Below are 23,886 nucleotides of genomic sequence, written 5' to 3'. Positions count from 1 at the left end.
TTCAAACCTATGATTGCGTTGGATAAAAACCGCAATTTTTATACGTGTGCATGCAAAACAAATTTCTTTGTAGAGGGGTCTAAATACAGCACAAACAACATTTTCCAAAAGACCAAAAAAGTGAAAAAGTATATTTTAACAAAACGCATTTGACTAGCAGGTCGAACAACGGATGTTCTTAAACCCTGCTGACTGCCATGGCGATTGCCAAATAAACGGATCACAGATGTAACACAATGGATCTTAATTATATTAATTTAATACCAAACAGAAAACAATAAACTTGCGGAAAAGATGGTATATCGCAAACATGAGGTGCAAAAATTTGTACACCATATCCGGATTTCGACAATTAATGTCTCTTCAGTGATGTTAGGAATCGAAACGGTATTTGGAAGGCCATATAATTTACCTCAATTTGGGATTGACTCTTGAATTTTGAAGAAATTATATATATATATATATGTGTTTATATTATGATTATGTATAATTTCAAAAAGAATTTGATGATGCATATGTGAGTAATTTTGAACAACTTAAAGATGGCATATAATAAGTAAAATTCCGAATAAGAAAGTATTCGGAGTGTATCATATTACGGAGATGTCTGACGACCAAATAAAAATAAAATATGCAAACAACTCCACATGCTAGAAAACTATGAAAAAGAAATAATGTTTTTTGGTAGTCACAATAGGATAATAAAAAGCTGATCGAAATAAAATAGCATTTTTACATTTAAAATACCAAATACTGGACTGAGGAATAATTGAATGTTTTTAAGAGTTAGTAACATTTTGTAATTTTAGAATCAGCAAGAACGAAGCATTCATCATTTTCATTTCACACAATGGCCGGATCATGGTGTTCCAGATAGCATTAAACTGGTCAACTTTTACAGGAAAGTGAAAAGCAAAAAATGTGATAAAAATGGTCCAGTGGTGGTGCATTGCAGGTACATATATGCTTTACGCCTTATTATCAAAATAGCATACTAGCATATTACATCCATATCTTTCATTCTGATAAAAAAATGTATTTCTGTCCTCTTAGTCATATATATTAAAACACTTTATATCTTAATATAAAAACAAAATTGTGTAAGCCTGTTTTTCAAATAAAGGCAAGATTATGACGTACTTTCAGATCCATATTATTGTCGAAAAGTTTTAGATGTTTTTGTTACAAGCACGCTCACAATCTATAGAATTGAAATACTGTTTTCCAAACAATCATGCTACTGACTATATGTTAGAAGTGAAGTTTTATAAAACTTAATACTGAAAAAAACTGACTCAAATCATATTGCTTTTAATAACAAAACAGAAAAGGTATGTTATAACTCAAACGTTTTTCCCTACAGAAGGACAATCAGAGCGAATTAAAAATCGACCAAATAACAATCGTCAAATGACCAAAATGACCCCAGTCTGTCAGACATCAGTATTTGCGTTTGTCTTTTAAATTGGAATTGATACTTCAAATTTCTTTATTTGTGCAAAAACCAACAAGTTAGCCTCGTTTGAGAACTTGTTACTAATATTTAGATATTAGTAAATGCCTGACCAAAAAAGATATGTTACTTTTATGTATAGAAACGTATCGTTTTGGACGAGGCATTGACTCATATCAATTCTGACCAACATCTATGTGTAAAAGGGCCAATTATGCACTACAATGTCCATACTATAACAATGCGCATGATGATACTATTTGTAAAATTTCAGGAGCCTAACAATGGCTCTTATTATATATCCACCTTTATGTTAAATTCCTTGCTATCATTTATATGAAGCATACATGTTTTAGTGCTGGTGTTGGAAGGACAGGTACATTCATAGCTGTAGATGCCCTTTATGAGCATGGCAAACAAGTTGGTTACGTTGATATTATGGAGTATGTTCAGATGATGAGGAAAGATAGAATGAATATGATTCAAACACATGTATGTAACATTTTAAACGAACATTAAAAATAAATATATTTGCATTAATCTATAAGCTGCGCAGTCTATGAAGACAAGTAGTACTAAATTAGATAACCCAAATTCGCCAAAATACTTAATTATATATAAATATTGTCAATTTGTTGATATGTTGTTAATCTATTTAGTATGGGTACTTGCTTACTGTTTATAAGAACAGGGAAAGTAATTCGTGGATTGTGATTACTTTCGCCTTTAGATGAGACTAAACTAAACCTATGTTGTAATGTGCTTTCTACGCTGTTTTGAAATATTTTTGTTTGGTGTCTACTATGTTTCAACGATAAGAAATAATAAAAACTATGTTGCTTTTTTTTTACCCTTTAACCGTAACTTTTTTAATTTGTAGGGACAATATTCGATCGTGTTTGAAGCACTGCTGGAACTATTCACGGTTCCAAATACGTCCATTCAAAAGAATGATTTCTGCGAATATATACAAAAGCAAGAAAACAAGACATTACCGACAAATCAAACAATATTCAGAGAAGAGTTTCAGGTACCAAATATATTTAAATGGTGTGTTCTTCACAGAAAGGAAGATTATATCTGCATAAAAATGTGGATTTTAGTGTTGCACCAAAACTTGCCTTTTAATTTTTATGTTTCCTAAACATGCTTGTGTTGTGTGCTGCATTGGTAAGAAAAACACGCAAACAATATGTATATTAAACTTCAGATGTACGTTAAACTTCGTTATATCTATTGTTGAAATGGGGTAGTTTGCAAGATTTATATTTAAGTGTTTAATGTCCTGAACATCAGAATTAAAATATCATTTGGTAAGGACATTACTGATTTCCATTACTAAAATACAATGTTTTTACTGCAAAACTGTCGCATCTTGTCCAATATGTGCCTATTACAATTGTATCATTGTGTTTTTTTTTTCTTTTTTTCTTATTAACGGCATTGTCTATTTATTCACCAAATATGCTTGTTACATAATTACTTCAAGAGTCCAAGTTTTTTGTGAAGTATGATGTAATATTCCACTGACTACCCAGATTAGTAATCAGCTGTTGCTATATACATATATAAATAAACAGTTCTAGACATACAATTGTACGCAAGTTTAATGCAGCATGTTTTTATCTTTTCAATTTTGTATACATCTTTTCATTGACTTCAGTAATGGATTATTTTCATTGTACTATTTTCGTTATATTTGTTAATGTATTTCAACAGAAATTTTATTAACATTTACATGTTTTAATTTCTGATTAGATACATAATATAATTTGTATATAGATGAACCTAAAATTTTAAGGAAATAATTCAGACCAAAATATTTTTAGTCAATTCTTATTTCCAAAGACTAATTGCTTTAACGATACGCTAAAATCTGAATTTGATTTTCTCATTAACTCATGAATAGTTTCCAAAAACATGAAAAAGTGTTCTAAAAATCGACAAGAAATAAAATAGATGTTACAATCTTCTTCTTCGTTAAATACATAACATATAAAAATAAGGAGATGTGGTATGATTGCCAATGAGACAACTATCCACCAAAATTTAAATGAAATGGATGTAAGCAATTGACCGTTGTTCTTCTATTCTATTTAAATAATAGTGTTATGTTGGTAACATGAATTGTTAACTTAGAACAGAATTGTTTGAATATTGAAAGCAACTTGAAGACAATGAAAATTAGGATGTATCTTTTTCATTATATTGTGTAAGACGTGTTTTGACTTTGTATCAGGAAAGTACTAACAAAAATACCGAACAAAATAAATTCAAAAAGAGGAATGTTCATAAAACCGGACAACATCAAATGTTAGACTATATAAACCAACGGAACGAATGGAAAACAACTGTCAAGATTATTTGTTTTAACAATTCAATGCATGGTAGATATAATAATATCTTTGTTTATATGTGTTGGGCATGTTAGTTAGTATCTAACAAATGTCTTACTTTAAAAATGTTTGCCTTTGTATTATCATCTGCTTTGGTTTTGTAATAGTATTTGTCTACGTGCAGATTTTGAAAAATGACTTTTGTTATCATTGAAATTGCGAGCAATCTGAGCACATTAATTAACTACATTAATGCAAAATGTTTTCACAATGTTTATGTTATTAGTGTTTGAACATAATCTGAAATTGATTATTGTACCCAAGCTCCATCATGTCTGAAATAACTAGCCTTTACGTGCTATTTGGTACTTCTTAAATCAATATATCAAGACCTGCAAACTGTATATATTTTTTTTATTTTTGAAAGATACGACCATGCTAGTATTGTACATCTGTTCATTTAACAAAAAATTTCTTCGATATATTTGAAATTGGTTAAACAGAATTTTTGTTCTGTTAATACCTTTGTGACTTTTAACAGACTAATGATATGCCCGATCTTGCATTTTCACTCATGTCATATATTGCCAATTATCTTTTATGGTTTGGTTATTTTACTCTTATGTTTCATGGAAATGCCTTTCTTATTGTTTATTCGGGTTGAATATGATGCAACCTAAATATTAACCATTAAACTCAAAGCGCTGTCGAAACACCAGAGCAAAACATATTTTCATACATCAAGATTTCTACATAACTTCGACTCCTATATTGAATCGTGGATATAAACTGTGCAGTTGTTAAATACAAATCATCTAAAAATAGTTGATTTATATCTTCAGTTTTGAAAAACAATCGTCAAAAGAGACGTTTAGATGGCCCTAGTCAATTGCTTTTGATTTTAAGTGTGTTGTTCTAATTATCTCTGGCCTTGTTTCGGTATACTATATAGTGCCGAAAAACGAATAAGGAACTCATATTCAGATGGTAATCAATGTGACTGTCCGCGGCAGATAAATAAGGCAGGAAATATGTAGATCATTTGCTTTCTGGCATATCAGATGAAACGAGCAACACATGTTTTACTTGTGTATAACTTTTGGTTGATGGGGCTCATCTCATTTAGTCCATAGTCCTCGGAAAACCCCAGAGTTTATTTCTTACCAGCAAAATACAAGTGACACTGTCTGATTTTGAATTGTTGATGACATATCAGTGACGTGATGTTCTAATAGTCAAGTCCTCATTTGGTTCTAGTTACCTAAGTGACAATCCCTAAACAGCTTCATAATTTAACATCGTTTTCATTTTCCCACTTTAGAGATTGCGAACATTGCGGCCATCATATTCTTCAAATGCGTTTACTGCTGCAAATTGTAAAGAAAACAAATCAAAGAATTCTACAAAAACAGTCCTTGCACGTAAGTACACATTTTCATGAATTAACGCTTCCTAGAGAGTGTATTGTTGCGATTATAAAATAAAGTAAATAACGTTGGAATAATAGTATTTCTGAAAAATCACATTAAATATATCATCCTTTTGATAAGAACAATCATTCAACTATCTTAGCAGTGCGATGTTAGCACGAAATACGAACAGAGATATATAAACATCTTTATGATATATATATATATATATAAATGGTTGACAAAATGTGAATCTGGTATACCTTAAATGTGTACATGAAATGTTTCAATTTATTTGTTGATACTTAATAAAAAAATAACCAAACCAAACACACAAACACACCGACTCTGAGTATTGCAATTTGATATGGTACCTAGATATTGACGTAATTAGGAGTTATTTGTGGAATTGAGGACCACGGATGTGCTCCAATAGTCGTAGCTACAATCCCTTCCCTTTTTCCTTGATTGTGACAAAAGGACTGAAACAAAACCTAAAACTGTTTGAAGAAGAATGTGCCAAATTTTGATTCAAATCTGAAGTGCTCGGTTTAGCACCCTAGGACCTCTATTATCAAATTGGTTTCACTTACTGAATGTTGATATTTACTTATGTCGACAAAATGGTATGTTCCCACGAGAAAAAAAATATATATATCTAAAAGTTATGTCACTGAGGACCTTGGATGATGTGTTCCAATTGTCGTGGCCACAACTACGATATCTTTACTTTGATTGTGATATCATCGATGGAGACTTATAACTGAATTTTGACTTACTATCAACACGACGGGTGTCAGATGTTGTTGAGGATCAGTGTACCCTGCCTCAGTACATGAGACCTCCGCAGTTTCTGGTTGGGTTTGTATTGCTCAGTGTTAGATTTTTGTATGTAATGCTATGCCACTGCTGGTATTAATTCCTCGTTATTTGTGTTTGGCAAAACAGCTAGTGTTGTATTACAAATGATGTGATTGTTTTTCAAAACTGCGAGCTAATGGAACATTTTCAATTTTGACTATGTATGATTTAACAGTTGCAATTGTGATTTTTTCAAATTATATGTTACAGATGACAAATATAGACCGTACTTAATGTCTTATGGTAAAACCAGAAGTGACTACATCAATACCGTAATAATTCCAGTGAGTAAATGTTTAAATTCATCATTCTATAAGCATTTACTTTATTCGTGTTTATACTACTAGTATGAAGTTTCTTCAATTCCTCATGACCACTTTAAATTAAAATAATACTTATAAAAAACCACATGCAGACTCATCAACATTGTTTTTTCCTGCATTTTACTTATTGATGTGTGTATAGCAATTTGTACCACAGTATAGTTCAGATAGTTCTAGTCGTTTGTTTTTGTTTTCTTTGCTACTGATTAGCAAACGTTATAAGGTACACATTATATAAATAACGCATAGCTGAGAAGTGATAGAGCAGATTGTTACCCCGAGAATACATTGTAGTCCGCGGCGAAGCCAAGGTTGAAAATGTTTTTTTTTCGAGGGGTTATAATCTGCTCTATCACACTATCAGCTATGCACTATTTAATTTATTATAATGAATGTTCTGTCATTGTTGTCATTTAAAATTGTCTATTAATTAAAAGTAATAGTCTATGAAGTCATGTAAAAAACAACGTTACAGTCATTAGAAAAATAACAAACGCGAAGCAAGATGTGGGAACATGGCATACAATTGGATCCGGCAGTTCATACATTGCATTGGTTATCTGGCAAAATATTGTATTTGCATACCAACAGTTAGCTGCATATAAATTCATATATACAAAAAGTATAACAATATTTTATAGATTGATGTTTAAAACTGTATTAATTTTTTTGTTTTCACTTTAGTTTGCTTATACAACAAATTCTAATGTTAGTCCTGTTTTATTCATTCACATTTCATTCATTTTATCACAGGGCTATGCAGTTCATAGTAAAATGTTTGCAACACAGTGCCCACTTGTTGAAACTGTAATTGATTTTTGGACAATGATGTATGATCACAGTTCCAAAATTATTGTTTTGTTGGACCCTGGAAATAAGGTGAGCTTCATTCCTGTTCCTTTCGATTACATGAGGTATCTTGTTTATAGTTATACTTTGCTTAGCTGAATTTAATGAGTCAGCAATTGAGTGTCAAATCATGTCAAATTAAAAAAAAACACGAATTCAATCAATTCAAAACCTAATATTTATGGAAGAAAACACAATTTCTAACATAAAATCATAGGGACATTCACAAACATGATATCTAGATGATTTCATTTCTGTCATTGAGTTTTTTTCCCTAATCTATGGGAAATATGAAAAAACTATTAAATGCATATCTAAAACACTTTTACAAGGTACGCTTCTCTGACTATTTTATTCTAATCGATTGATTGAATATTATGTAATATTAATATAAATCGGGGCAATTGTTTTACGCATAACTACTTCAAATTTAAATAATGCATACATGTATATAAAACCGCACGTAGAATCAGCAACATTGTTTTTTCTGCATTTTACTTATTGATGGGTGAATAGCTATTTGTACCACAGCATATAGATATAAGAAGATGTGGTATGAGTGCCAATGAGACAACTATCCATCCAAGTCAAAATTTATAGAAGTAAACCATTATAGGTCACAGTACAGTCTTCCACACGGAGCCTTGGCTCACACCGAACAGCAAGCTATAAAGGGCCCCAAAAATTACTAGAGTAAAACCATTCAAACGGGAAACCAACGGTCTAATTAAGATAGTTCTAGTCGTTTGTTCTTTCTTTTCTACTGATTAGCAAACGTGATAAGGTATATCTAAAACAAATATAATTTTTTTATACAAGGTACAGTTATCCGACTATTCTATTCTAAGCGATTGATTAAATATAATGTAATATTAAAATAAATCGTGGCAATTGTTTTACACTGTAATATTCTCTTGAAAGATTACAAGACAGCGAAATAGACATATATTATAGCGATCTCGGCTTAGACGGACAGAACGCAAGGAAAAAATGTCCGCGAGAAGTTGATTTACAGTTGTTTTCGAAGCGTATGCAAGTTTTTGTTATAAATTTATAAGTTAAAGCTTCCTATATCTTGTCGTCAGGGTGCTCCATTATGGTTAGAGAAGAAAGAAATGCTACAGTTTGATGATTTCCGTATTGTAAAAGAAACGGAAAATGCACAAGAAGAGTTTCAGCTTACTTTGAATCATACGGTAAGAAAAAGCTTTAGGGTTTAATATGAACACAATGGCATAGAAAATAAAGAGTAGAAAATAATACAGGTACTAAAATGTTAACAAAAAAAAGATGGAAAATATTAGGCAAAACAATAATCATGATAATAAAAAAAAAGTATAACCAAAATACCAAACTCTAAAGAAAGTCCATAAAAATTGCCAAACCAAAAGTTATTAACCAACGGAACGAGTGGAAAACAACTGACTAGAGAAAAATGGAAAAAAGAGTAAAGAAAACAATCACCACGCAAATAAGGAATATAGAATAATGGCATGCTAAAATATAAGAAAATAAAAAAACAATAAGATGCTCAAATTTAACAAAATGAAGAATAGTGTGCAAAAAGAGGAAAGTAATTCAAGAAAACGGAACAGAAGACTCCTCAATCCGGACCCACAGATACCAACACTTTGCATGATTGTATTTTCTTTTCGCTTAAACAACAAATAATGGGTATAGTACGGTTTTTCTTCTAATGATTCAACTCCTAAGAAAAGAAATGTATCATACCTATTAATTATTGCAATTAACTGTATTGTATTGCGGCCTTTCAGATTAATCGTGAAAGACCTAGTATTTAGGCCACATTTAAATCATATCGAATAAATATTCTAATAATTTCTTACATGATATAAAAAAATCAAACAAAAAAAAAAAAAATGATATATAGTATACAAAACAACGTTTTTAGTTTTATTTACATTTACAGAAAAATAAAGAACAAATCTCAATTAAAGTTTTCACTGCTGAGGATTGGACTATCACTAATGCAGTACCGTCACCAGAGTATATGTTAGATCTTCTGCATCGTGTACAAACCTGCTGGGAAACCCAGAAAGGCCCAATCACTGTAGTTTGTAGGTACGTCATTAAAAACCTGGTAGATGAGTTCGTATGGTGAACATTAAATAACATTACAATTAGTTGTTTCCACAACTATGTTTCGACAATAGTTGGCCAATTTGTTATGCATAATTCTCCATATTGTAAAAGAACGTTAAAAAATCCAGCAGTAGTCCTTAAAAGCAGACCGTAGGTCTGGTCTACCAACGACAAAGTAAACTTGCTTGTCTGCTTAAAATTTCCCAAGTTAACTTGAAAAGCAGTCAACAAGTCTACTCAAAGTTAACTTTTGTACAGGTTAGGACCGCACCCATCTGTAGTAACAAATTACCGCTGTATTAAAAGAAGACGCAGAATATACCAAAAGGGCACAGATTATAAGTCCATGAAAGACAGACAACACTATGTCAAGAAAACACAAAACAAAAAACAACACTACGTATAGAAGTAACGATTCGTCAACACAAACACCACTGTACATGCATCGCACGTGAATTCAGGATACCTTAAATGATGAGCAGTTCTTGTAACATTAATGGCAACCGTCATATTAAGGTAAGACAGTTGTATTTTTTCACCAATTTTTAAGAATAACTATTGTTAGATTTAGCTATATGCAATCCTGACAACGGTGAACATGATTCCATAAAAATATCAAAACATTCTCAAAAATAGTTTTGACGACATAGTATTAATTATTATCAGTTATCATACTAAACAACTAATAACACATAATTTTAAAATGATTTCTCAATATTTCAGTGATGGTTGTAGTAAGAGCGGACTATTTGTTGCCCTGAAATTGGTTTTGGAAAAGATGCAGATAGATGGGGAAATCGATATTTTTCAAGTAGTTAGAGAAATTCAAACAAGGCGACCAGAATTCCTTGTTGAATTTGTAAGTGTGTAGTAAAGAAAAAATACCCAATCCGTATGTCATGTATCCAACGTGAAATATTACAATACTAACACATTTCTATCAGATAACAAAAAAATATCCAAATGAAAGATAAGAATCAACTTTAGTTCAATAAATCTATTATCAAGTGTTCAAAATAGATAACAATTAGATGTTTCCTTAAAATTAAAGTTATGTTGTTGCATACAATTTTAAAATGGTATTAGTTACTTACATACATTTTTTAAAAGAAAGAATGAACAACGTCGTCATCAAGCAGGTACATAGTACGGTATAATACGGTTTTTCTTCTAATGATTCAACTATTACACTAGTAATTTTTTGGGGACCTTTATAGCTTACTGTTCGGTGTGAGCCAAGGCTCCGTGTTGAATACCGTACTGTGACCTATAATGGTTTACTTTTATAAATTTTGACTTGGATGGAGAGTTGTCTCATTGGTACTCATACCACATCTTCTTATATCTACATAGATGAGCTAGCATTTACATATAGTCTTAAATCTGACAAAAATTATATACATTTATTCAAAATTTTACTTTCTATGACTTTTCTATCATTTGAACAGACATACCCAGCTTTTTAGCTCACCGGGGCCCAAAGGGCACCATGTGAGCTTATGCTATCACTTGACGTCCGTCGTCGTCCGTCGTCTTTCGTCGTCGTCGTCTGTCGTCGTCTGTCGTCGTAAACTAATTAAAAAATCTTCTCCTCTGAAACTACTAGGCCAAATACCTTCAAACTTTAATGAAATGTTCCTTATGGTATCTAGTTTATAAATTGTATCCGAAGTTTTGATCCATCGACAAACATGGCCGCCATGGATAAAAATAGAACATAGGGGTCAAATGCAGTTTTTGGCTTATATCTCAAAAACTAAAGCTTTTAGAGCAAACTGATATAGGGCAAAATTGTTCAATTGGTCAAGATCTATCAGCTCTGAAATTTTCAGACAAATCGAACAACCCATTGTTGGGTTGCTGCCACCGAATTGGTAGTTTTAACAAAATTTTTCAGTTTTTTGTTATTATTTTGAATATCATTATAGATATATATATAAACTGTAAGCAGCAATAATGTTAAGCAAAGTAAGATCTACAAAAAAGTTATTATGACCATAATTGTCAATTGACCCCTGAAGGAGTTATTGCCCTTTAAAGACAATTTTACACAATTTGTTCATCAAGTTTGCTAACATTTAAAAATCTTCTCCTCTGAAACTACTGGGCCAATTACTTTATCTAAATGTTCCTTAGGGTATCTTGTTTATAAACTGTATCTGAAGTTTGTATCCATCGACAAACATGGCCGCCATGGCTAAAAATAGAACATCAGGGTCAAATGCAGTTTTTGGCTTATATTTCAAAAACTAAATCTTTTAGAGCAAATGTGACGAGGTAAAATTGTTTAATTGCTCAAGATCTATTGGCCCTGAAATTTTCAGACGAATCGAACAACCCATTGTTGGGTTGCTGCCACCGAATTGGTAGTTTTAACAAAATTTTGCAGTTTTTGTTATTATTTTGAATATTATTATAGATATATATTAAATGTAAGCAGCAATAATGTTCAGCAAAGTAAGATCTACAAAAAAGTTAATATGACCATAATTGTCAATTGACCCCTTAAGGAGTTATTGCCCTTTAAAGACAATTTTACACAATTTGTTCATCAAGTTTGCTAACATTTAAAAATCTTCTTCTCTGAAACTACCGGGCAAATTACCTTCAAACTTTAACTAAATGTTTCTTAGGGTATCTTGTTTATAAATTGTACCCGAAGATTGTATCCATCGACAAACATGGCCGCCATGGCTAAAAATAGAACATAAGGGTCAAATGCAGTTTTTGGCTTATATCTCAAAAACTAAATCTTTTAGAGCAAATGTGACAGGGGTAAAATTGTTAAATTGGTCAGGATCTATCGGCCTTGAGATTTTCAGACGAATCGAATAACCCATTGTTGGGTTGCTGCTACCGAATTGGTAGTTTTAACAAAATTGTGCAGTTTTTTGTTATTATTTTGAATATTATTATAGATATATATAAACTGTAAGCAGCAATAATGTTCAGCAAAGTAAGATCTACAAAAAAGTTATTATGACCATAATTGTCAATTGACCCCTTAAGGAGTTATTGCCCTTTAAAGACAATTTTACACAATTTGTTCATCAAGTTTGCTAACATTTAAAACTCTTCTCCTCTGAAACTACTGGGCCAATTACCTTCAACTTTTATCTCAATGTTCCTTAGGGCATCTTGTATCCGAAGTTTGTATCCATCGACAAACATGACCGCCATGGCTAAAAATAGAACATCAGGGTCAAATGCAGTTTTTGGCTTATATTTCATAAACTAAATCTTTTAGAGCAAATGTGACGAGGTAAAATTGTTTAATTGCTCAAGATCTATTGGCCCTGAAATTTTCAGACGAATCGAACAACCCATTGTTGGGTTGCTGCCACCGAATTGGTAGTTTTAACAAAATTTTGCAGTTTTTGTTATTATTTTGAATATTATTATAGATAAATATAAACTGTAAGCAGCAATAATGTTCAGCAAAGTAAGATCTACAAAAAAGTTATTATGACCATAATTGTCAATTGACCCCTTAAGGAGTTATTGTCCTTTAAGGTGGCTCGGCCCTTTAACAGTGCGCATATTTTAACGCATGTTACTAACGACGAGCGCCTTGGAAACGGTCGCTTTGAGGGGTTTTCTCAAAAATAGTTTTGACGACATTGGAACGCGGGCGTGTATGAAAGCACACTTTCTCGATGTCAACAAACCATGCAAAACGTTCTACAAAAGCCACAAAACAGGAAATACGTACGGTCAGGACTACAGAGTGGTTTGTTCATTTTTCACATAAAAAGGACAGAATTATACATGATATATTAAAGCATAACATTAAAAAAAAGAAAATATAAATATTGACTTGTACGACGGTATCTGGTGCGTTCACTCCAAAAACACATTCTCACCCTACACGTTCGCCCCTTGGATCCGTTCACACCCTATTTTCATTTAAATACTGGTTGAATATATCAAAAGATGTCTTTAAGATGTATAAGAATATATATGAACATATTTTGCCAATGACGCAATGTTTAACCGTAAACAAAGGATAGCGATGTAAACAACTGCATGTCACCTTTCGGCTTTCAAAAACAAGTAAAACCCATATAGTATGCTATTGTATAAAGGCATCGGGGTTCATCTGCACGCTATAAATAATAAATAAATAAATAATAATAAATAAGCTTTATTTAGAGTCGGCAAAGTATACAAACAGAGTCAACATAAGCTCTAATGAGCTTTTAACCGTTTTATCCGTTTGGCGTATTATAACATTTTGTTACTGTCATAAATCTCATTTTTACTTGAAATATCTTCATTTCCAAGTATTGGTAGGATCTTATTCCGGAGTATGTGAAATATTTTCCCACTGCAAAATTTTGATAATATATATAGCTACGTATTTTTTATTTGCCAAAAATTTTTGAACATAACAATTCCGGAGTATGTGAAATATTTTAACACTGCAAAATTTTGATAATAGTTAAGTATTTTTAATTTTCCAAAACATTTTTTGGACATTACAATTTTCAAACAAAGACTAAATACTTGACAGTCGCACATAACATTTTTATTTAAAGATTTATATACTTTATCAAATAATGGGCACGAAAATATGTAACAAATTTTCTCGTATCATGATTCTGTGAAATTTGGAACTCTAGTCCTATAACATGAGACCTCCGACGGGGCCAATGTTTTCCTTTTACTTATTTTGCTATTTGTTAATTTTTCTATTTTCTGTTGTATCTATCAATATGCCAACAGAGTTCGCATTAAAAAAAAGAGGAAATATCAGCGTAAAAACTAAAATAATTGATTAAGAATGAGTTATTATAATAGACTAACGGAACTCGAGCAACACATTTTTTGTTTTACGCAGAAAAAAACCGGACATTTCAAAAATTTGCAGTTTTCAACCTTTGATCATGTAGATGAAAATTGGTCATTAGCAACCGGGACCTTACTAGTATTCCGGCCTTATATATCGGTATATGCTATTATCCCTCAATACCACATGCTTTGCGGCGCAAAATAGTTTGCTTCACCAAGTTGGGATTTTGCCTAGGACACACATCCGCAGTCTACCGGGCAGTTCGAAACACTACCAGTTAAGGACATTATATATACACAAAATATATACTACTTACTAGGTTCAGGAAAAGTTGGGATTGTAATTTTAAAACTCCGCCCAGTACACAGGGACGCTATAATAGTCGGTGATATTGGCAAATTTTAACTTCTGTCTTACTTTTTTTCAAAAGGGAAGCTAATAAGGAAAGTTCTTGATTTAAAAAAATTAAAGTGGAGTGTGTCATTGCGGCAAGAAATATGCATGACAACTTTTTTAATGATGTGTGAACACTGGTTTGACCCCCCTGCTAGCTGCAAAGAAACGTAATTATCGGCCTATGATGATAATATGGAGATGCAATTTTTTTTAATATTGACTTTTAAATTTGAACTTTGGTGGATAGTTGTCTCATTGGCAATCATACCACATCTCCTTATTTTCATATCGTAGGGTATAGAAATATGACTTCCCTAATCTGACAGATAATCCCTTGCTATGACAGGGTGTTCATACCGTGAGCTGGATGTATAAACACCTCGGGGGAGGGGGGGTAGGGAGGGGCACTTCAATACTTAATTGATAGGGGTGCCGCTGGGGCCCCACCTTTTTCAAAAATTTATATTTCAAAAATGTATACCTTTTCATATATTGCGTAGGTAAAAATGTAACCTTTTCCCTATAATGCTTGGGTTTCATGTAGTGTAATGTAAGACTAGAATACCAAAGTGTTAAAAGAGAAAATTTGGTTGATAAAATCACACCCGGGAACACCAAGAAAGATGACAGACGAAGAAGTTATGGAAACTTTATTGACCTTATCATATATTTTTGATAGTTTTCCCGACCTATTCACATATTTTCAAGCTTGAAAAGGTGACCTATTCCATCGGCACGTCCCATCACCTTGAATATAGGAAGTGCCCCCTTCCCCCACCCCCACCCGAGATAAATATGCAGCCTCGTATGGTAAAAAGGGGGAATTTTGTCCATACCAAGCATGCATTGTCCATTTATTTTCTAGCGGCAGTCCATATAATTTTTGTGTTAACAAGAGTGCACAAGCTGACATGTCTCACCTGCTTTACTAATCATCATTCAAGATTGGTTTTATGTGGATATTCCTAAAGATAAAGTTTCACTACAAGTATCAGAAAAAATTAATATTATCAATGATCATGAAAACGATCAGATAAACCAATCCAAGCCAGTCTTACACAGTGGCGGAGCCAGAATTTTTCATGAAAGGGGGGGCTGACTGCCTAAGAGAGGCCTGCTCCAGTCATGCTTCAGTGATTCCCTATATAATCAACTAATGGGCCCTCCCCCTAAATCCGCCTCTGTTACAATCACCCCATGAACCAAATATTTTAAACATATATATAGTATGCCAGTAACAGACAAAACCATGAACATAAGGTTAAGTTCAGATAGACCCTGCAAGACAGGCATATTTGTTTTTCATTCATTATTTTGTACATAAATCATGCCGTTAGTTTTCTCATTTGAATTGTTTTAAATTGTACATTTGTCATTTGGAGGCCTTTTATACCCAACTATGCAGTATAGGTTTTACTCATTGTCGAAGGTCATTTGGTGACATTTAGTTGTTTATTTCTGTGTCATTTGGTCTCTTGTGGAGTGTCTCATTTACAATCATATCACATCTTTTTACTTAATATTTCAATATATACATTTAATAATCATACCATACACCAAATATAATAACCCATTGATTACACAATGTAGCATATGTTAAAAGAGGACTTACCATTGACCAATGAACCATGCAAATGTGGTCAGTGACAACTGCCAGACAGACATGTACTCCATACATTTGTGAATCATTGCATACATATTGTTTATCTACTACATGTAGTTTTAGTATAAGAAAAAACAGACAAAAACACAAAAACATGACATTGACAAATGACCTATTTTGAGATCTTTGTAGCAATCTGTATTAATTTGAGTGCATATCTAAATTTACAAAACAATATTAATCTGGATCATTGTGATACTGTAAATTTAGAAATTATTGTGAGGTTATTATTAATGCAAATAATGTGACAGGGTGAATATTGCAATAATAAGAACTTGCATTCTGATAACTGAATTATAGATCTTTATGCAGATTTTTTTTGTAATCGCAATAATTAAACTCGCAATTTAGTCCATTCGTCAAAAATCGCAATTATAAATGACGCAATAATTTCTGAATTTACAGTAGGTAAAAATGTTGTCAGTTAATAGTGAGACACAAGTTTTCCCAGACAATATATAATTCTTTTGGTTGTTTTGTTTGGTTGCAGTCTCATTGAACAAAACTGTATTTTATTTCTCCTTTTATCCAGAAAATATAATTTTTGAAATAGAAACTGAATAGTATATGGATGGAAAACAAATGCCAAATGATGTAAAATAATTCAAGTGGCCATTTAGGTCAGGGGTTGGTGAGGTAAAAGATGAGGCAAAGGCATGTGCATTTATCACAACTGCCACTTGGTATTATGATTTCCAAAATTTACAAATCTCATAGCTACCTTCTGTATTAAAGACATCTGCATATATTGCAGTTTGCATATCATGAAATGTGTTTGCAGCAAAATTCACTACAGACAGCAAAAAAAAATTAATTCAGCTCTATTAAAATTAATTTTTTGAAACATTTTTGATTTTTATCATATTTATTCCTAAAATGTCTACGAGATAAAATTTATAAAACATTTATTAGCATTGTAAATTTCAGTATACTAGTAATTGTTGACATGCATACATCATGTACATGTACAATCATTAGCTGATCAGCTCTATTTTTTCATTATTTTTATATCAATATTCTTCATCAGTGTTTTTTATAAGACTCATTAATCTGTATTCATCATTGGGACAGGTAGGTAAAGTACAATGTAAGTCCTTTTGATCTTGGTTTTTTTTATGGATTTTGACAGCACTAAAGCATATAATTCCAAATTATAGTTGATCTTGGCTTCTTACATGTAAGTGGATTCTGACAACACTTTGCATATAGAAACCAAGTGTAGATGATCTTGGGTTCTCTCATATGGATTCTGACAGTACTTTGATTATACATGTAGTTCCAAGTATTGTTGATCTTGGCTTCTAATGTTGTTCTTAAGTTTCTGCACTTTACATATAGTTCCCAATTGCAAGACAAGATGATACTGGCTTCTCGTGTTAATTCTGTCAGTTCTTTGCCAATAGTTTCCAAGTAAAGTTGAACATTCCAGGATCTTTCACAACAAATCACTCCTTCCTCTTACATGTACTTGAAGCCTGAAATTAAATGTCAGAGTAATTCTGTCAGAAAATCAACCATGATTGACATTTAAAAGCATAATGTAGTTCATATTTTAAATAAATGGGGAATGTGTCCATGGGACACAGATGATGCCCCCATTGCATATAAAGTTATAAAGGAGCATAACTCAAGAACGGTAAGAGTGACACTACCCAAAGTTTTACTTGATCTGAATTTTGTTGTAATAAGTAATGTGTATAAGTTTCATAACATTTGAATGAGGCAAACTAAAGTTAGAGAACGGAAACAAAAAAATCAGCATTTTTTCCATTTGTAAAGGGGCATAACTCTAGAACAGTAAAAGTGACACCACCAAAAAAAATTCAAACTTGATCTGTGTTTGTTGGTAATAAGCATTGTGTATAAGTTTCATAACATTTGGTTGAGGCAAACTGAAGTTAGAGAAAGGACACCAATTTTGGGACGTACGTACAGACAGACAAGGGTAAAACTTAATGCCCACTCCACTACGGCGTAAAAAAATGAAGAATTTGTGGCAACAATAATGAGCAAACAAAATAAAATTACATGCACAGCAAGTGTAAATAGTGATTTTGTTTTTATATATATGTTGAATACAGACTTCTCGGGGCATGCTGTTTCGATGCCAGGGACAAGTTATGTCTATGCCTAAAAATTATAAAATGCAGCTAAGCTACATTTGTACTCCTCGTCAACCAAATTATGCTGAGGTGTCTTGTTACCTGTTTGGAATATGGGATATACAAATGTTGTGTTTTAAAATACTAAGCACAAAACAATAATGAATTTTTCAACTCAAATTATGTGTTATTAGATAATCCCTACGTGTATGTTTAAACCTGATACTTGACATTATGAAATTTTTTATACAAAAGAGAGACCAGGGGTGTGTGTGTGTTTAATTGTAAACAAATTGTGATCAAGACGAATCCATCAATAAAATGTATTGCCTCGTACTGTAGTGGTTATAATTTACAAATCAGGCCATTTATATTCTCAAGAAAACAAACGAAACAATCGAACCCCTTGAGCGGGTGGACAGGGGTAAGGGAACATGGGAATGAGGGATCAGGAAGCGAGAAAAAGGGTATCATGTGCAGGTCTGTTACCGTTAGTTAGCCTGGTCTGAAGTGAAAATAAAAGTAACCAATTTGGTAGAAGTAAATCTTATGAAGATTATAAATAGAAAAAAAAACCTTTGATCTCGCGTGAGTCACTTTATTTTTAAACAATAAAAATAAACTTAATATATCTTTATTTTATTGTTATAGAACTATACTAACAAAAGCATGATTTAGATAAAAGGAAGGGTACAAACAGACTCAGGGTGGGAATGTAAGAGGGATGAATGTGAATTGGAGAGAACATGATTTTGGGTGAAAGGACAAGAATTCGAAAAGAGGGGGGGGGGGGGGGGATGAATAATCTGGGAAATATATTTTGCAATTTTTTTGTCTGGGAGCAAGGGGGATGGAAGTAGAAGTTAGGGAAGAAAATTTTAGAGTAAAAGGGAAGAGAAATGGGAGTTGGGGATAGGGAGTGGTAATCATGAACCCCTGTCCGAGGGAAGTTATGGGGTACCCCATTTTACAGGTTGGGAACAAACCCTCTATATGGTGTTCAGGGGCGGATCCAGCCATTTATAAAAGGGGGGTTTTCTAACCCAGGATAAAGGGGGGGTTCCAACTATATGTCCAATTCAAATGTATTGATCGTCAAAAAAAGAAAAGAGGGGGGTTTCCAACCCCCGGACCGCCCGATCCGCCACTGGTGTTTAAACCTGTATAGAGGAATAATCCTTCTATAAAGGGATAAAATTATCCCTCTATAGAGGGGTATTTTTGTTTAGACTGGATTTAAAACAAAATAAGGCAGAATGGCATTTTCTACTTATTATGGCAGTAACCTGCTACATGTGATGCACCAATTGATGTACTTAATTTCATTTCACATGCCCAGTTTACTGCTAAACTGACAGAATATACAATCTATTGTACACCATAATTGAAAGCTGTGATGATCAGGTAAATTCCACTCAGTTATGCCTCACTGAACAGAATTTCTATTGTTAGATTTAACATAAAATATAAAGGTCAACTGCATGTCCCTTTTGTTGTTGATCAGGTGTTCAGATAGGTATACAATAGATTGCATGTTCTGTCACTTTAGCAGAAAACTGGGCATCCCAGGCCATTTTTTAGTAAAGAAATACAGAATACAGTAAAGTGCAATAATTGATGCATATATAGTACTATAGATTATAGCAAATATAACTAGAAAATGCCATTCTGCCCTATTTTGCTTTAAATCCAGTCTTAACAAAAATACCCCTCTTATATCCCTCTATAGAAGGATTATTCCTCTATACAGGTATAAACACTATATAGAGGGTTTGTTCCCAACCTGTTTTACTAGTCATTATAGACGCTAACGATAAATATTTAACTTCATTTGACCCTAACGTGGCTACGAAATTAGATTTTACGAATGACGATATAAAATCAAGACTCATTTGACGCTAACGGTAGCGCAGATCATGACATGAGATGCTGAAAATGACCATCCCATTCTCTTTGACTGTTTGACACGGATTTTTTTCAAAACAGGCTATAGATGTTCACAACTTGCCGGTTAACAGGTTAGGGTCAAGAAAACACATAAATAAGATACCAACCATAACGATTATACATAGAACAGAAATTTAGCCCATGCAAGGTTTCAGCCGCAGTGATTTTCTACAGTACCGAGTATTTTGAGATAACCCCCACTTTGTATTTTTCGTGATACTGATAACATTTGGCTGTCTAATATATTAAAATCTATGTTTTCTTATGTAATGACTCTACCTTCATCGTTGTCTATTCGCCACTATGTCTGTTATTCATGCACATGGTCGTATTTATCAGTGCAGTATGCTGCTCAGCAATGGCGACCCTGAAATTTATGTTGTCCGATTATGGCGCCAGATTAGAGGGAAGCAACTCGCGCCAGACAAAATTACCGTATTTCACTAAAATAATCAAAATTTTGCTTTTTTATAACAAACAGTAGAATGTTCATCACATTTATATTCAGCTTTCGTCCATTGATATAATTACAAACATTATTTATTTAAAGACATCAATAAATAAAATCACAATAAAGTAATTAATGGAGTGCATTGAAATCAGACCTCATGGGGTAGAGGGGTTAAACAAAAGCTCGAAACTTTTAAAAGCCTTGTGACCCCCATTTTATTTTACCTTAAAATGCTCGAAAAGTTCATAGCTTTGACATATCCGTTTTAAAAAAAAATCTACCGGGGAAATTTTACGAAAAATCGATTTAACCAATATTTTTAGCCTTAAATTGAAATATAAAAATGCCAAATTTAGACATAAATCTGAAAATAAAAGGATTTTTAAGTCTAAAACAACCAAGTGGAACGTTTACATTTCAAATTTAATTGTTTTTTTTTTTACATAATAATCATACTGACATGGTTCTAAAAGTCTTTGAATTTGATGTAGTCGTTATTGTTGAAAGGGTGTAAAAGTTTGGAAATAGGGTCAAAATCGCACATTTCGCTTCCATTTGAGGGGAAAACGAGCCTGGTGACCCCCTTTTTTCTTTGCATTTTTGGATTCAGCATAAAAAAATCTACAAAATATGTGAAAATAAAAAAATTCTTCCGGGGGTCCTTATTGGGGTGAGCCACCTTAAAGACAATTTTACACAATTTGTTCATCAAGTTTGCTAACATTTAAAAATCTTCTCCTCTGAAACTACTGGGCCAATTACCTTCAACTTTTATCTAAATGTTCCTTAGGGTATCTTGTTTATAAACTGTATCCGAAGTTTGTATCCATCGACAAACATGGCCGCCATGGCTAAAAATAGAACATTTTCAGACGAATCGAATAACCCATTGTTGGGTTGCTGCCACCGAATTGGTAGTTTTTACAAAATTTTGCAGTTTTTTGTTATTATTTTGAATATTATTATAGATATATATTAACTGTAAGCGGCAATAATGTTCAGCAAAGTAAGATCTACAAAAACGTTATTATGACCATAATTGTCAATTGACCCCTTAAGGAGTTATTGCCCTTTAAAGACAATTTTACACAATTTGTTCATCAAGTTTGCTAACATTTAAAAATTTTCTCCTCTGAAACTACTGGGCCATTTACCTTCAACTTTTATCTAAATGTTCCTTAGGGTATCTTGTTTATAAACTGTATCCGAAGTTTGTATCTATCGACACACATGGCCGCTATGGCTAAAAATAGAACATAAGGGTCAATTGCAGTTTTTGGCTTATATCTCAAAAACTAAATCTTTCAGAGCAAATGTGACGAGGTAAAATTGTTTAATTGGTAAAGATCTATTGGCCCTGAAATTTTCAGACGAATCGAACAATCCATTGTTGGGTTGCTGCCACCGAATTGGTAGTTTTAACAAAATTTGAAGTTTTTGTTATTATTTTGAATATTATTATAGATATATATTAACTGTAAGCAGCAATAATGTTCAGCAAAGTAAGATCTACAAAAAAGTTAATATGACCATAATTGTCAATTGACCCCTTAAGGAGTTATTGTCCTTCAAAGACAATTTTACACAATTTGTTCATCAAGTTTGCTAACATTTAAAAATCTTCTCCTCTGAAACTACCGGGCAAATTACCTTCAAACTTTAACTAAATGTTCCTTAGGGTATCTTGTTTATAAATTGTATCCGAAGTTTGTATCCATCGACAAACATGGCCGCCATGGCTAAAAATAGAACATAAGGGTCAAATGCAGTTTTTGGCTTATATATCAAAAATTAAATCTTTCAGAGCAAATGTGACGAGGTAAAACTGTTTTATTTGTCAAGATCTATCGGCCCTGAAATTTTCAGAGGACTCGAACAACCCATTGTTGGGTTGGTGCCACCGAATTGGTAGTTTTAACAAAATTTTGCAGTTTTTTGTTATTATTTTGAATACTATTATAGATATATATAAACTGTAGGCAGCAATAATGTTCAGCAAAGTAAGATCTACAAAAAAGTAATATGACCATAATTGTCAATTGACCCCTTAAGGAGTTATTGTCCTTTAAAGACAATTTTAAACAATTTGTTCATCAAGTTTGCTAACATTTAAAAATCTTCTCCTCTGAAACTACCGGGCAAATTACCTTCAAACTTTAACTAAATGTTCCTTAGGGTATCTTGTTTATAAATTGTATCCGAAGTTTGTATCCATCGACAAACATGGCCGCCATGGCTAAAAATAGAACATAAGGGTCAAATGCAGTTTTTGGCTTATATCTCAAAAATTAAATCTTTCAGAGCAAATGTGACGAGGTAAAATTGTTTAATTTGTCAAGATCTATCGGCCCTGACATTTTCAGACAAATCGAACAACCCATTGTTGGGTTGCTGCCACCGAATTGGTAGTTTTAACAAAATTTTGAAGTTTTTTGTTATTATTTTGAATACTTTTATAGATATATATAAACTGTAAGCAGCAATAATGTTCAGCAAAGTAAGATCTACAAAAAAGTTAATATGACCATAATTGTCAATTGACCCCTTAAGGAGTTATTGCCCTTTAAAGACAATTTTACACAATTTGTTCATCAAGTTTGCTAACATTGAAAAATCTTCTCCTCTGAAATACAGGTGAGCGATTCAGGCTCTTGAGAGCCTCTTGTTTGTTTCATAAACAGATTTTTGTAAAAACATTTGGAACATCATCTTTACCTAAGTATGCTTTAAATTTGTGTGATAATTATTTGGAAATAATTTATTTTTATTAATTTTTCACGACTTAAGAAAACAACGGCATGTTTTGCTTTATATTCATCTGATTAAACAAAATTCATTGGTGATTTTTTCTTAAAAATTGGTACACGTATTCTCCATACATAATCAAGTTAAATGTCATTTTGAAAAAGAGGAACCTCGTTTTCAAACTTATGATTAAAATCAGTCGGAAAATGCATGTTTTCCAAAATATGTCACAGTTTGACGTCGCGAAAAATAACGTTTTACGTTTGCGACGTGATTATCTCCCCTTTAACTGTATCGTATGCCCTTAAGGGGAATCAAAGGTGAAATACTTGTGATATTTTCTTTTCCCTCCTTTTAAGGAAATATAGTTCTTTGGCCGATGAGATAATTATGTATTACTAAATATTTTTTGTAAGACGAACGAATTTGTAATAATGCTTTCATTTGTTTGTTTCA

General features: G+C 32.4%; 1 protein-coding gene and 2 long non-coding RNA genes across 6 annotated transcripts in view; 2 read left to right on the top strand and 1 right to left on the bottom strand.

The window, feature by feature from the left end:
• Positions 1-23,886, top strand: part of LOC127700039 (receptor-type tyrosine-protein phosphatase T-like) — a 253,165-nt gene that overhangs the window by 69,142 nt on the left and 160,137 nt on the right. The window contains exons 21-29 of one of the 3 annotated variants that reach the window (XM_052203503.1): positions 810-955; positions 1,810-1,945; positions 2,334-2,483; positions 5,111-5,210; positions 6,270-6,343; positions 7,136-7,261; positions 8,317-8,427; positions 9,162-9,313; positions 10,058-10,193. In XM_052203503.1, coding sequence (XP_052059463.1) covers positions 810-955; positions 1,810-1,945; positions 2,334-2,483; positions 5,111-5,210; positions 6,270-6,343; positions 7,136-7,261; positions 8,317-8,427; positions 9,162-9,313; positions 10,058-10,193 — 1,131 coding nt within the window. The remainder of the gene's footprint in view (positions 1-809; positions 956-1,809; positions 1,946-2,333; positions 2,484-5,110; positions 5,211-6,269; positions 6,344-7,135; positions 7,262-8,316; positions 8,428-9,161; positions 9,314-10,057; positions 10,194-23,886) is intronic. The other 2 variants (XM_052203493.1, XM_052203485.1) reach the window with 2 other exon arrangements.
• Positions 17,176-23,881, bottom strand: LOC127700501 (uncharacterized). 2 transcript variants are annotated; one of them, XR_007981604.1, is made up of 3 exons: positions 22,833-23,881; positions 20,514-21,447; positions 17,176-17,660 (listed from the first exon to the last, which is right to left on the bottom strand). It is a non-coding gene; the product is annotated as an uncharacterized LOC127700501 (long non-coding RNA). The 2 variants fall into 2 exon arrangements; XR_007981607.1 differs by lacking the exon at positions 22,833-23,881 and adding an exon at positions 22,336-22,499.
• Positions 21,556-23,368, top strand: LOC127700562 (uncharacterized). The gene is made up of 2 exons (XR_007981641.1): positions 21,556-21,708; positions 22,704-23,368. It is a non-coding gene; the product is annotated as an uncharacterized LOC127700562 (long non-coding RNA).

This window comes from Mytilus californianus, unplaced genomic scaffold (assembly GCF_021869535.1).
Source record: "Mytilus californianus isolate M0D057914Y unplaced genomic scaffold, xbMytCali1.0.p SCAF_1, whole genome shotgun sequence".
NCBI lineage: Eukaryota > Metazoa > Mollusca > Bivalvia > Mytilida > Mytilidae > Mytilus > Mytilus californianus.
This window is presented reverse-complemented; position numbering and strand designations above follow the sequence as displayed.